Consider the following 15,737-nt stretch of genomic DNA (forward strand, 5'->3'; position numbering starts at 1 on the left):
TGCCCAATATAATCTTTCGGAAACAGAAGAAAGCATGTGTTCGCAACCCCACTGTGATTTTCATATGATTCATGAAATAAAACAATTGGACTTTTTGTGGACTTCTTTTTGTCAACATCCTGAATATCCTAGCATATTCAGCATCAAGCTAAAGCCAGAACAGACCAAGTTCTTCCACTTGTCTACCTTGCAGTCAGTTCAGCATGTTAACAGCTACCAAGCCAGACCACAGAACAACCCAGACCAACTCAGTCTACTCAGCAGGAAGTTTAAAATCATCAAGAACATACTGTATTTGGATGGATCTTTATGCACATTATAATTCTTGAGAATTGAACTATTATTCCAAACATGTTTGGAGTCTAGTTCAAAATAGTAAATGCATGTTAATATCTGGGAATATGTATGTGATGACATTGTATTAGACTGATATGAACTTGACTGTAACAATTTAATTAATTTATTTTGTCCCTGAGAGAACGATCAGTGTTTCATATCACAGCAGATCATTTCATAAATATATTAGATTACATTTGGTTTTTGTTATGCATGTTTTGGTGTTCTATCAATAAATTGTACAGTATATTGTGTATTTAGAATCTGTGTGTGAAACAGTTAATTATTGTATTTGATTCCGAAATGGCAGCAAAGTACTGTCGCCATTTATTTTTACAGTTTCTGACAAATACAGAAAATTAAAATCCTCACATCACCACATTTTAATCATATCCTTCCACTGTTTAATATTTCTCTGTATTATTTCCAAATAGAAAATAACATATAACATATAACATATAACATATAACATATAACATATAACATATAACTTTAGTCAGTCATTAGGAATTCCCTTTGCAAGCAGTAGGTTCATCATGCTGTTTTTCTTTGCATAATTCAACAAAAACATTAACCACAAGAGAGAACAAAATAAACATTGCCAACTTTAACAATACCTAAACTGTCAAGGTCTTTGTTCTCCATTTTTCTCCATTTTTCCTGAAGAAAAAATTCAGATTGGGCCAACACAGACCAACTCAATAGTCTGAATTTAAAGATGTGTATTTGCATGTTTAATTGCATTTTTTATAAAGTAAAAGTTATACAATGAAACAGTCTGAAAAAGTTGAATTGCTTTTCTAATAATATAATTATGTGTGAATAATGATTATTTCAACGATCCAAATATCAGACATAATTGCAAGTTTAATTGCGGTCACGTTGCGATTTTTGTAATGATGATGATAATGATAATGATTTTTATGATGATGATATATAGAGAACTCTTGTACGTTGCTTAGCAAGCTATTACTATTTATTTATATTTGTAGCTTTTGCTTATTTAAATGCCTCGAAATATATTTATATATATAATATACAAGACATTTATGCAATGCATTTAAATAAGCAGATGCTAGAGACAATGTGTGGCAGCTAAACTTGACTTATGTGCACACAAAGGAAGAAAAAAAGTCATAATACAGTTCCATCTTCTGTATCATTTAATTGGACAAAGAGCTAATTCATATCAATACCCATAATCCATCTCAACTTGCTTTGGGTCATTAGCATTTATTTGAATGAAAACTTAAAGAATATCTGCATGGAATACAATTTTATTAGAGAACCATAAAGGGGGAGTAGAGGTGGGTTTTTTTCTGGCCCGTTCCCTTTCACACATACAAATCTGCACTCTACAGAAACAAAGCAATAGGCATTGCTGCAGTGCACTGACGCTGTAAATCGGGGTTTGATGTTGTATCCTGCACTGGAAGTGCTTGGAACTGATAAATTGGGTTTGTCAGTTTAATATCAACACAGAACTGTGGTGAACTGCATTACACTTCTATTATGTGACTTAGAACAATGCAGTTGTCATGTACCCCTACATCATCTATGCCTGATGATGGAGACGTCTAGCAACCAGATTCAGCGACTGTGCAGAACCTCAATTCTGAAACATATCGTATATGCACATTTGCAGACAGTGGCAGCAAAACAGTTGTCCCAGTATGCATATCCTACATTACAGCATTGTATGGAAGAACATTTGGCCATTGGAAACAGCAGGTACCTTATTCTTCTAAATAACTATCTTCATACTTGTTTGTGAATGTGATTTTTTTGGAAATGCAGGTAAGACTTTCTTTTGTCATGCAAAAAACATTACACACCCATCATGAACTAAGAGGTTCCCATATGTTTAATCTTGACACCATTTTTCAGTTAAAAATGAATTTAAGAATCACTGTGAGACATCAAGTCACTGGCATTTATTTATAATGCGGTAACAATTCTGTTAGAATTGTCCAATCTTTTCTAGCAAATTGCATTATTTCTGTAGTGCCACAAACCTTTTACAGTACGTGGACTCATGCTGCTTATTAGGCAGTAAAACAAGTCAGTGTCAGTCCGATTCTCTGGCCAGCACATGCAAGGGTTTCTGAGCAGCATCCAAGCCCTGGGTGCAATGACATAGCTGCCAGGACTCTCATCTCATCTTTCCTGCTTCTCTGACTTGGGCTGCCATTGGGCACACAGTGCACTCATGATTCACGGTCTCTTTTCAGCTCTACAGACAGTGGTATCTCAGTTTGCACAACCACTGTGACCAGTGCTTGCAGCAACAGAAAGCAAAACCCTATTACATACGTTGTGAAGGCAATGAAATGTTATATCTCAGTTACAAATACATTATGTTCATGAGATTAAACGAGCTTTCCCAGGCATTCATTGCTTAAATAAGAAAACTCTGAAAATATATTCACAATGTTCAAACAGGTCGCCCGATTCTTTGTTAATGTTTTTAGAAAATGAAAAACCTGGAATCACTAAATTACCAGTCTGAGAGGACCTGTTTTCTTTTTCAAAGAATGTGCTTCCAGATTAATAGCTTTATTGCTGACTTACACTTACACGCTGTAACTTGAGAGGATTCTCATCCACACTGTGAAGTACAAACAAGTACTCCTTGGATTCCACCCACTCGAAACTCATAAAAAAGTGAAAACATAAAAAGGCTAGCACCGCATACTGAATAAAAGCCCAGAATATTTTTTCCGTCTTAAATCTAATCAGTGTCAGTGGGCAGCATGTTGATGTGGAATTAATTAACATAATTGCTTTGCATCCCAACTTCTTGATCTCTGCAGCTGTCAGCACACTGATGAGAGAGGAGGAAAAGCTTAAGACAGCGCTGTGGTCAGAGGGCCATCACTGGAGCACTCAGATGGATCAACACAGGGAGCTTACAGAGATCAATTTTCTGAAAAAAGAAACTGAGAACGGCTTCCCGATTCACTCATCTGCGTTCCTGCTATGGATGCGGCCATATCTTCTGTGATTGCATCCCATGCTTCTCCATTTGACATTCAAAGCCACTGCTGAGTGCTGCTGTATGTGCAAAAAGTCTAAACTAGATGTCGGGAGAGGATCTAGGAATGTCTCAACTCACAGAACCAAGAACTGTGAAATGAGGGAGGTGATGCAGATAATAAGGAAGAGAACTTTGAGAGGTGCAGACTTAATTTAACTCAATTATGAGTGTCAACACTCACTGCGTATATTTAACCATACCACACTATCATTACTTTTTATTATATATATATATTACTGCTACTTAAACATAATCATGGCAGTTACACCCTGTATTTAGAATAACAGGCCCAATCTGCCTTTTTAATCTGGATAGAAAGTAGAATCTTCTGTTTTTCTCAGTTTTCAATTATATTTCAGATCCACCACTAGTTGTACTGTACCGAAAATAAAGGGAAATGTATCACTTTTTTAATATTCTTTATTCCCATGGAGAATAGGTGCAAAAGAGGAGTTTACTGCTCATTTTCCTCCTTTAGGCTGTGAGAAAATGCAATTTTTGAGATGCAATTGAACTGCTTCTAAATCATCTCCTCTTAAGATCATGCTATCTGTATTCATGTAGGCTTTATCTTGTCAATACCTTTCTCTGGTCTGATGCTAAAATTGATTTAACTTTTGGGTAAAATCAAAGGGATCAATCTCTCCCTTTGTTTTGGTTTTAGAACCATTATTTATTCCCCGTTGTCATTAAAAATTTAAAATCACGTTTTTCCAAATGAAAGTAGTAACAATCTAGTTGCAAACATTGTAATTTGTAGCCCTTTATTCTTTCTGTCCACCTTTAAACAAGAATATGAATCGTTTCTAATTATCACCAACATGCCTGGGTGCCATGAAGATGCGCTCATTCAATCTACACAAAGACACGTGCTTATGGATTATGGCCTTAACAATGTTGCTATTTATTCAACATCTGAAAACTGGAGAATAATCAATAATCAATAATCATAGATAGCGATTAAAAGGAGGTAATTACTTAATAATAACATGTTAACCTCAAAATATGATGTGCCTTTCTCTTGTCTATTTATGTAATGATTTTGCAAAAAATAACTGAAAAGTTACTTTATGTCCTTCTTGAAATGTATTTAGAGAACTCAAGATTTCAACTAACAGAAATAAATTAATGGAATAAATGCTGTTCATTTTCTAACCACACCAATTTGGGTCACATAAGACTTATGCTGTGAGACAACCAACACTTCAGTGGTTTTCGCACACACCTGTGAATTTTGCAGATTAATTTACCTTAATCTTGTAACACAAAAATTTACTGTTGATTAAAAATGTGTCAACCATCATTAGATAAAAGAGCCAACATAAATGTGACAGAAAAATTATATATGACTCAGATTTTCAAATGATATTTCCTCTTCACCCTACAGCACATTGGGGTTGAAATTGCCACAGAGACTTACCCTGCAGCAAAACACATTTAATCTCATGTTGCAATTGGCATGTCATTGGAAATTGAAATGACATCTGTCGGTTTACAGAGTATTTACAGGGAGCATGTCGAGAAATCCCTAAAGAGCACAATCTGTCGATGGTCATAGCACTCCACCGGATCCAACACATGCTGTATGTACAACTAATGCACTGAAAACTGAATCAAAATGCAGTTTTATACTGTTCGTTGTAGGCTGTGTCAGTCAAAGTACAGTATTCAGTTCCAGCAGATTTGGCCTTACCTTTTCCCACTCCCTGTCCTTGTTCAAAACTATGACCACAAGTTTGGGGTTTGCTTGGTACCCATCTTCTGTGAAGGACAAATCTCTGCCATCCCAGGTCACATTCATCATATATCTGAAAGACAAATATTCAGTGAAAAATTAATGAGGAGTCAAGCACCTAATGAGCTACCTAATTCAGTCATCAGATTATCACAGATGAAAAATGTGCAGGGAATATTGTTACTCTCCCTGAAAACTCGAGTCTGCATTTGTTTGACAGCATCCCTGCTATTTTTGAGACACAGGTATATACTTAGCACGACACACCAAACTATGATCACCTGGAAATATTCAGGGTAAATGCAAAGTAAAGCACATATCACTGATAGGAAAAAAAAACACTGAAATATGTTCTCTGTTATTTGATTAGGAAAAGCTCTATTTTGCTGTTACATTGTTTTTAATTTTGAGGTCAGCTCATGACATGACCTTATCACTGCTATATTTCCAATATTATCCACTGTTTTGGTTCTGGAAACAGGAGCCACAGTACATCTTATTATTTTCATTAATCTTATGGCACATTGAAGGAAGAACTTTTTTTTCCCCCAAAAGGTGTTTTCCAACTCTGGACTCGGCACTGTCTTTTTCTCTACAGCTCTGCTCCATCTAACAGACCTGTGCTCATTTAAATTAGCAACTTATTAGTAACTTTTTTACAAATTAGAATAATTTTCAAATTAAATGTATGAAATTTGACTATTAACCAATGATTGAATTGATTGATTTTTCCTTTGTTTCTGTGCTTTCTACGACAAAGCCTTTCAGACTAAGAAAATAAATCGCCAGACCACTTTAAGAAAATGAAAAAGATGCTCTGGTTTCAACCAAGCTGTTTGCCCCTGCTCGTTTGCAAATTGAACAATCGTAAGAAACAAATGTGTTGAATTTATGGAATTCAAAAAAACAAGATATTCCATTAGGAACATTCTAGATGATAAAGCTAACAAACAGTATTAAATCAAACTCATTACTGTGCATCCTTGCCCATGCACAGGGATTTTTACCCTTATCGCTACTGTCTTTGAGCTGCTTGAAGGACATATTACTTAGTTTATGAACTCTTGAGGTTACAACAATATTTCAGCAGCACCAGCTGACACCATCACTACACAACCAGAAGCCTGTTGGAAGAGGCTCAATCTAATTCTTCTTTTTTGTTTTGGACCATCAAACACTGATCCCCTTGGCATTCAGAACTGCAGATACTTGTCCCACAGAATCGAAGGAGCTCAATCAGCAGCGACCCATTGCAAGGATCACGCTCTGTTTAGCCTGAATCAGGCGTCTCTCCAAGCTGCAACAGACGAGAGCTACATTGTTGCCAGAAGCCTCTCTGGCAGCAGAAGCAGAGGACTTGACCTGCAAAAGCCTACTTTACTCCGTTATCAAACAAAGCGTTCCAAACAGATTCTTGTAAAAAGCCCTTGCATTGAAATTTCAGAGGGTTTGAAATTCTCTTGGCCCACAACTTAGACAAGGCTGGTATTGTCTATTGTTGCTGGTCTATCTCTTCCCAGCATGCTAAATACTGTAGGTTGGTGGCAGAAGAATGCATTATATTATGATATTCATTTGATTAGAGTATAAACACGCATTCTGTATGTGTCTGTTTGAAAGTCACTGGGATAAAGAGCATGTCTGCATGATGGAAAAAAAGGGATGTCGAGGGAAGTAGATACTTTAATATTAAGCAGAGCACCAGAAACAAAACACAAACAACTTTCTCCCTGTCATACTGAATACAATTTCTCAGCCTATCCTAATACTATACTCAAAGTTTGGGAGATGAAGTGATGTGAGAGTTTTAATTTACTATAACGATTATAAACTGGTACAGCAAATTGTAAAAGTACTTGACAACTTTAAGGAATCAATCAATCAAACATAATAATAATTTATAGTCTCACATACAGATTCTAAATACACTACAATGTATTGATATAACACCAAATCATTCATAACAAACATAACAGAATTTATTTGTGAAACAATGTGTTTTGATATAAAAGATTGATTGTTCACTCAGACATTTCAAGAAGAAGAATTAAAATATATCAACTATAACTTGTTATGGTCTACCTCATATGTTTGATCCATCTCATTTAATTACATCACACTCTTATTCTCGGATATAAGTAAATATGTATTTACTACCGTGAACTAAACATCGAACACATTTGGAATAAAAAATTAAACTCTCGAGAATTATAATGCAATTAAAGAAGTTTTTTACTCAAAGGTCCATTGGCCACACATATTTGATAAAGTTAAACTAGGCAGCTCTGCCAGATGCTAACATCTTGCTGAAAAGTCTATAAAAACAACTTCTGCATAGTTGTCTTCTTGGGTCCAGCTGCATAGTAGACAGGTGAAAGAACTCGGATCATTCCGGTTATCCCTTGGTGCTGAATATATTCGGATATTCAGGATGTCGAAAAAAAACTCCAACTCTCGTATTTTACGGCCAGCAGCCATATCACCCTGCAACTCACACCTGGCAACCCACTGAAGCTCAGCAGGTGTGAGCCTGGTCAGTACCTGGATGGGAGACCTCCTGGGAAAAACTAAGGTTACTGCTGGAAGAGGTGTTAGTGGGGCCAGCAGGGGGCGCTCACCCTGCGGCTCATGTGGGTCCTAATGCCCCAGTTTAGTGACGGGGACACTATACTGTAAACAGGTGCCGTCCTTCGGATGAGACGTAAAACCGAGGTCCTGACTCTCTGTGGTCATTAAAAATCCCAGGGCGTTTCTCGAAAAGAGTAGGGGTGTAACCCCGGCGTCCTGGCCAAATTTCCCATCGGCCTTTATCAATCATGGCCTCCTAAAAATCCCCCTCTATGATTTGGCTTCATTACTCTGCTCTCCTCCCCACTGATAGCTGATGTGTGGTGAGCGTTCTGGTGCACTATGGCTGCCGTCGCATCATCCAGGTGAATGCTGCACATTGGTGGTGGTGGAGGGGAGTCCCCATTACCTGTAAAGCGCTTTGAGTGGAGTGTCCAGAAAAGTGCTATATAAGTGTAAGCAATTATTATTATTATTATTATTATTATTATTATTATTATTATTATTATTATTATTATTATTATTAATTATTATTATTTCATTGATCTGATTAAAATAACAGTGGGTTTGTGTACACAAAATTTATTCTGCTTCAGAAAGATTATATTGGGCAGAATTCTGTATTTTACTCACTCTTTCAGACTAACAGTTATGTGTTTGGAAAAGTCAGATTGCCAGCTCAGTTGGAGAGAGATGTGGAGCCAGTCAGTTAACCAAAGAAAAATGAGTTAAGTATAAGCTTTTAAATGGAGACATCTCAGCTGGTGATTGGTCAGGATACTGCCAGGTTTAGTTGCTGTACCTATCGCGCAGGTCCCTCATTGATGGATTTTTCTTGGGTGATGAAAAAAGACCCCTTACCCATTGTCTTGGGGAGAAGCAGGCAAGAGACTCACTGGAGCCAACTGGAGCTTTACTGTTTATCATTAGATGGTTCTGTATTGTATGATGTCCCTTATCAGAAGGCCTCTTAGCAGCAAAAACTCTGCATTTACACAAAAGCCCAAGCTGTCTTGTTAAGGCAAAAGAAAGATTATAGAAACCAATAACACTTAATTATAAGTGTAAAAACATGCCTTACCACTACAAATGAAAACAATTACTGGAAAGACCAATAATTCTAATTATGTGTGCTCTTTTAGTGCTGCAATAGTCTACTAAAAACTAAATCTGTCAGTACATTATACTTTAAAAAAAATATTTATTCTGTTATAATATTAGAAAAAAAATAGTCAATGCATCTGTATGGATCCTACATAGACTACTTTTTTCAACCAATATATTCTAATTGGACTCCGGAGATTTATACATTTTCACCTTGAGATGATTCATGATGCTGTGGCAGTTTTTGGTGAATATCTGCAGTGAAGCACAGTCTGAAATTGGGAGCACTAAAGATCTGGGGTGCTGATGTCACACTGCTGTTTATCTTTCATGAAATTTAACTTGTGGATGAACATACCTCATGGACATGTGATAGATTCTTTCAAAACATAAAAATGTAATTTTAGAAAATATGAAACACATGAATTCGGCATGACAAAATTCAAGTGGGAGTATTAAACAGAAACAAATGCAGCTAAAAAAAAGAATCAACTATGGAACTATAGAGTATGTATGTAATTTTAGTCTTAACTATGGTAACCGTTAAAAATCCCAAAACATGACGGGATTATTTTGCTCCTATGCCTAAACTTTCAATGCCAAATGCAAGACTTTGAAATATATAATCAGTTTCATTCAAAATTATCTCTAAGACCATTTTAGAAAACATTCCTTTAGGGCAACGCACTGTATGTATCCATTATTGTCAGCAAAAAAATGTTTAAAAAGAAATACATTTCTATTTTTCTAAATAGCATTTCTCTCCTAAAACACAGCAATGCCATCAAACATTGTCTATGAACTGTGGAAATCACAACCCTAACCCTAGCTAAGGGTATCGCTGAGGTTAGGGTTCAGAATTTCCACACAGAGATTCCACGGACTTCCATTCATTTGAGTGGGAAATACACTTCACTGAAGAAGAATAATATTCTAAAATGCTTTTGAAATCTTGACAAAATGAAGAGAATGTACCAAGAATGGTAAAATTCTGTTTTTTGAAAACTTTTCTATTCTTGTACTGTAACTGTCGTCTTGAAATGTAATCTCACTTGAGCAAAGTTTCAGGCAAATCTAGGGTAAGAGTCAGACACCCCATGAAATCTTGGGTTTAATTGGTTATATGCCTGTACGTCTAATGCTAAATGCAGGAGTTTCAAAACTATCAGCAGTTTCTATCAACAGTTTGCTTTTAGGGCAATTTAGAAAACATTCCTTTTGGGAAATGTATAGTACATACCCATATATGTCAGAAAAAAAGTTTAGAAAACACTGAAATATCACCTTTTCTAAATATCATTTCTGTCCTAAAACACAGCCATGCCATCAAAAATTGTCTACGTTTTGTAGGAATCTTAACCCTAACCCTAGCTAGGGGTTTTGCTGAGGTTAGGGTTCAGACACTCCTCAAAGAGTTTACACAACGTCCACTCAATTAAGTGTAAAATATGCTTCAATAAATCAAAATATTACTCTAAAATGGCTTAGCAATCTAGACAAAATGAAAAGAATGTACCAAGAATAGTAAAAATTCTATTTTTTGACAAGTATTCTGTTATTGTAAATGTTGTATTGAAATGTGATATCAATGAGTACGATTTCAGGTTTCTCTCGGGTAAGAGTCAGGACCCCCATTAAATCTTGGGTTTAATTGGTTATATGCCTGTTTTTCTAATGCCAAATGCTGAAGTTTGCAAACTATAATCAGTTTCTTTCAAACCTTTGTTTTAAGGGCAATTTAGAAAACATCCCTTTTGGGCAATGCATAGTACATACCCATACAGTATATGTCAGAAAAGAATGTTAAAAAAACGTTAAATTATCACCTTTCCTAAATATCATTTCTGTCCTAAAGAACAGCCATGCCATCAAAAATTGTCTACGTTTTGTGGGAATCCTAACCCTAACCCTAGCTAGGGGTTTTGCTGGGTTTAGGGTTCAGATTTTCCACTCAGAGATTCCACAAACTTCCTTTCAGTTAAGAGGAAATATACTTCACTGGATCACAATCTTACTCCTAAATGACTTAGCAATCTTGACAAACCAAAGGGAATGTACCAAGAATGGTCAAATTCTATTTTTTGAAAACTATTCTGTTATTGTAAATGTCGTATTGAAATGTGTTCTCACTGAGCACGGTTTCAGGCTTATCTAGAGTAAGAGTCAGAATCCCCATTAAATCGTGGGTTTAATTGGTTATATGCCTGTTTTTCTAATGCCAAATGCAGGAGTTTGCAAACTATAATCAGTTTCCTTCAAACCTTTGCTTTTAGGGCAATTTAGACCACATTCCTTTTGGGCAATGTACTGTATGGTACATACCCATATATGTCAGAAAAAAATGTTTAGAAAACATTGAAATATCGCCTTTCCTAAATATCATTTCCGTCCTAAAACACATCCATGCCATCAAAAATTGTCTAAGTGTTGTGGGAATCCTAACCCTAACCCTAGCTAGGGGTTTTGCTGAGGTTAGGGTTCAGACACTCCTCAATGAGTTTACACAAACATCCACTCATTTGAGGTGAAAATAAACTTCAGTAAATCAAGATATTACTCTGAAATGGTTTAGCAATCTAGACAAAAAGAAAAGAATACAAAGAATGATAAAAGTCTGTTTTTTGAAAACTATTCTGTTATTGTAATTGTCGTATTGAAATGTGTTCTCACTGAGCACGGTTTCAGGCTTATGTAGGGTAAGAGTCAGAAAGCCCATGAAATCTTGGTTTTTATTGTTTATATGCGTGGTTTTCTAATGCCAAATGCAGGAGCTTGCAAACTATAATCAGTTTCTTTCAAACCTTTGCTTTTAGGGCAATTTAGACAACATTCCTTTTGGGCAATGCATAGTACATACCCATATACTGTACAGTATGTCAGAAAAAATGTTTAGAAAACATTGAAATAGTGCCTTTCCTAAATATCATTTTTGTCCTAAAACGCAGCCATGCCATCAAAAAGTGTCTACGTTTTGTGGGAATCCTAACCCTAACCCTAGCTAGGGGTTTTGCTGAGGTTAGGGTTCAGACATTCTTCAATGAGTTTCCACAAAATTCCACTCATTTCAGAGGAAAATATACTTCACTACATCACAATCTTACTCCTAAATGACTTAGCAATCTGGACAAACCAAAGGGAATGTACCAAGAATGTTACAATTCTGTTTTTTGAAAACTATTCTGTTATTGTAAATGTTGTATTGAAATGTGTTCTCACTGGCCACGGTTTCAGGCTTATCTAGAGTAAGAGTCAGAATCCCCATTAAATTGTGGGTTTAATTGGTTATATGCCTGTTTTTCTAATGCCAAATGCAGGAGTTTGCAAACTATAATCAGTTTCTTTCAAACCTTTGCTTTAAGGGCAATTTAGACCACATTCCTATTGGGCAAAACTGTATATACCCATATATGTCTGAAAAAAAATGTTGAGAAAACATTAAAATACCACCTTTCCTAAATATCATTTCTGTCCTTAAACACAGCCATGCCATCATAAATTGTGTAAGTGTTGTGGGAATCCTAACCCTAACCCTAGCTAGGGGTTTTGCTGAGGTTAGGGTTCAGACACTCCTCAATGAGTTTACACAAACATCCACTCATTTGAGGTGAAAATAAACTTCAGTAAATCAAGATATTACTCTGAAATGGTTTAGCAATCTAGACAAAAAGAAAAGAATACAAAGAATGATAAAAGTCTGTTTTTTGAAAACTATTCTGTTATTGTAATTGTCGTATTGAAATGTGTTCTCACTGAGCACGGTTTCAGGCTTATCTAAGGTAAGAGTCAGAATCCCCATTAAACCGTGGGTTAAATTGGTTATATGCCTGTTTTTCTAATGCCAAATGCAGGAGTTTGCAAACTATAATCAGTTTCCTTCAAACCTTTACTTTTAGGGCAAATTAGACCACATTCCTTTTGGGCAATGTACTGTATGGTACATACCCATATATGTCAGAAAAAAATGTTTAGAAAACATTGAAATATCGCCTTTCCTAAATATCATTTCCGTCCTAAAACACATCCATGCCATCAAAAATTGTCTAAGTGTTGTGGGAATCCTAACCCTAACCCTAGCTAGGGGTTTTGCTGAGGTTAGGGTTCAGACACTCCTCAATGAGTTTACACAAACATCCACTCATTTGAGGTGAAAATAAACTTCAGTAAATCAAGATATTACTCTGAAATGGTTTAGCAATCTAGACAAAAAGAAAAGAATACCAAGAATGATAAAAGTCTGTTTTTTGAAAACTATTCTGTTATTGTAATTGTCGTATTGAAATGTGTTCTCACTGAGCACGGTTTCAGGCTTATGTAGGGTAAGAGTCAGAAAGCCCATGAAATCTTGGTTTTTATTGTTTATATGCGTGGTTTTCTAATGCCAAATGCAGGAGCTTGCAAACTATAATCAGTTTCTTTCAAACCTTTGCTTTTAGGGCAATTTAGACAACATTCCTTTTGGGCAATGCATAGTACATACCCATATACTGTACAGTATGTCAGAAAAAATGTTTAGAAAACATTGAAATAGTGCCTTTCCTAAATATCATTTCTGTCCTAAAACGCAGCCATGCCATCAAAAAGTGTCTACGTTTTGTGGGAATCCTAACCCTAACCCTAGCTAGGGGTTTTGCTGAGGTTAGGGTTCAGACACTCTTCAATGAGTTTCCACAAAATTCCACTCATTTCAGAGGAAAATATACTTCACTACATCACAATCTTACTCCTAAATGACTTAGCAATCTGGACAAACCAAAGGGAATGTACCAAGAATGTTACAATTCTGTTTTTTGAAAACTATTCTGTTATTGTAAATGTTGTATTGAAATGTGTTCTCACTGGCCACGGTTTCAGGCTTATCTAGAGTAAGAGTCAGAATCCCCATTAAATCGTGGGTTTAATTGGTTATATGCCTGTTTTTCTAATGCCAAATGCAGGAGTTTGCAAACTATAATCAGTTTCTTTCAAACCTTTGCTTTAAGGGCAATTTAGACCACATTCCTATTGGGCAAAACTGTATATACCCATATATGTCTGAAAAAAAATGTTGAGAAAACATTAAAATACCACCTTTCCTAAATATCATTTCTGTCCTTAAACACAGCCATGCCATCATAAATTGTGTAAGTGTTGTGGGAATCCTAACCCTAACCCTAGCTAGGGGTTTTGCTGAGGTTAGGGTTCAGACACTCCTCAATGAGTTTACACAAACATCCACTCATTTGAGGTGAAAATAAACTTCAGTAAATCAAGATATTACTCTGAAATGGTTTAGCAATCTAGACAAAAAGAAAAGAATACAAAGAATGATAAAAGTCTGTTTTTTGAAAACTATTCTGTTATTGTAATTGTCGTATTGAAATGTGTTCTCACTGAGCACGGTTTCAGGCTTATCTAAGGTAAGAGTCAGAATCCCCATTAAATCGTGGGTTAAATTGGTTATATGCCTGTTTTTCTAATGCCAAATGCAGGAGTTTGCAAACTATAATCAGTTTCCTTCAAACCTTTACTTTTAGGGTAAATTAGACCACATTCCTTTTGGGCAATGTACTGTATGGTACATACCCATATATGTCAGAAAAAAATGTTTAGAAAACATTGAAATATCGCCTTTCCTAAATATCATTTCTGTCCTAAAACACAGCCATGCCATCAAAAATTGTCTAAGTGTTGTGGGAATCCTAACCCTAACCCTAGCTAGGGGTTTTGCTGAGGTTAGGGTTCAGACACTCCTCAAAGAGTTTCCACAACGTCCACTCAATTAAGTGTAAAATATGCTTCACTAAATCAAAATATTACTCTGAAATGGCTTAGCAATCTAGACAAAATTAAAAGAATGTACCAAGAATGGTAAAAATTCTATTTTTTGACAAGTATTCTGTTATTTGAAAATGTCGTATTGAAATGTGATCACAATGAGTACGATTTCAGGCTTATCTCGGGTAAGAGTCAGAAACCCCATTAAATCTAGGGTTGAATTGGTTATATGCCTGTTTTTCTAATGCCAAATGCAGAAGTTTGCAAACTAAAATCAGTTTCTTTCAAACCTTTGCTTTTAGGGCAATTTAGACCACATTCCTTTTGGGCAATGTACTGTATAGCACATACCAATATATGTCAGAAAAAAATGTTTAGAAAACTTTGAAATAGTGCCTTTCCTAAATATCATTTCTGTCCTAAAACGCAGCCATGCCATCAAAAATTGTCTACGTTTTGTGGGAATCCTAACCCTAACCCTAGCTAGAGGTTTTGCTGAGGTTAGGGTTCAGACACTCCTCAATGAGTTTCCACAAACGTCCACTCATTTCAGATGAAAATATACTTCAGTAAATCAAAATATTACTCTGAAATGGCTTAGCAACCTAGAAAAAATGAAAAGAATACCAAGAATGATAAAAGTCTGTTTTTTGAAAACTATTCTGTTATTGTAATTGTCGTATTGAAATGTGTTCTCACTGAGCACGGTTTCAGGCTTATCTAGGGTAAGAGTCAGAAAGCCCATGAAATCTTGGTTTTTATTGTTTATATGCGTGGTTTTCTAATGCCAAATGCAGGAGCTTGCAAACTATAATCAGTTTCTTTCAAACCTTTGCTTTTAGGGCAATTTAGACAACATTCCTTTTGGGCAATGCATAGTACATACCCATATACTGTACAGTATGTCAGAAAAAAATGTTTAAAAAACATTGAAATAGTGCCTTTCCTAAATATCATTTCTGTCCTAAAACGCAGCCATGCCATCAAAAAGTGTCTACGTTTTGTGGGAATCCTAACCCTAACCCTAGCTAGGGGTTTTGCTGAGGTTAGGGTTCAGACACTCTTCAATGAGTTTCCACAAAATTCCACTCATTTCAGAGGAAAATATACTTCACTACATCACAATCTTACTCCTAAATGACTTAGCAATCTGGACAAACCAAAGGGAATGTACCAAGAATGTTACAATTCTGTTTTTTGAAA

The 15,737-nt window shown here is 35.8% G+C and overlaps 1 protein-coding gene across 2 annotated transcripts in view; it reads right to left on the reverse strand.

Moving 5' to 3' along the window:
- grin2aa (glutamate receptor, ionotropic, N-methyl D-aspartate 2A, a) overlaps window positions 1–15,737 on the reverse strand; it is a 111,026-nt gene that overhangs the window by 39,300 nt on the left and 55,989 nt on the right. For both annotated transcript variants that reach the window (XM_088612473.1, XM_088612472.1), the window contains exon 5: window positions 5,067–5,181. In XM_088612473.1, the coding sequence (XP_088468599.1) occupies window positions 5,067–5,181 (115 nt within the window). The remainder of the gene's footprint in view (window positions 1–5,066; window positions 5,182–15,737) is intronic.

Source organism: Lepisosteus platostomus, chromosome 19 (genome assembly GCF_059453375.1).
Source record: "Lepisosteus platostomus isolate fLepPlt1 chromosome 19, fLepPlt1.hap1, whole genome shotgun sequence".
NCBI lineage: Eukaryota > Metazoa > Chordata > Actinopteri > Semionotiformes > Lepisosteidae > Lepisosteus > Lepisosteus platostomus.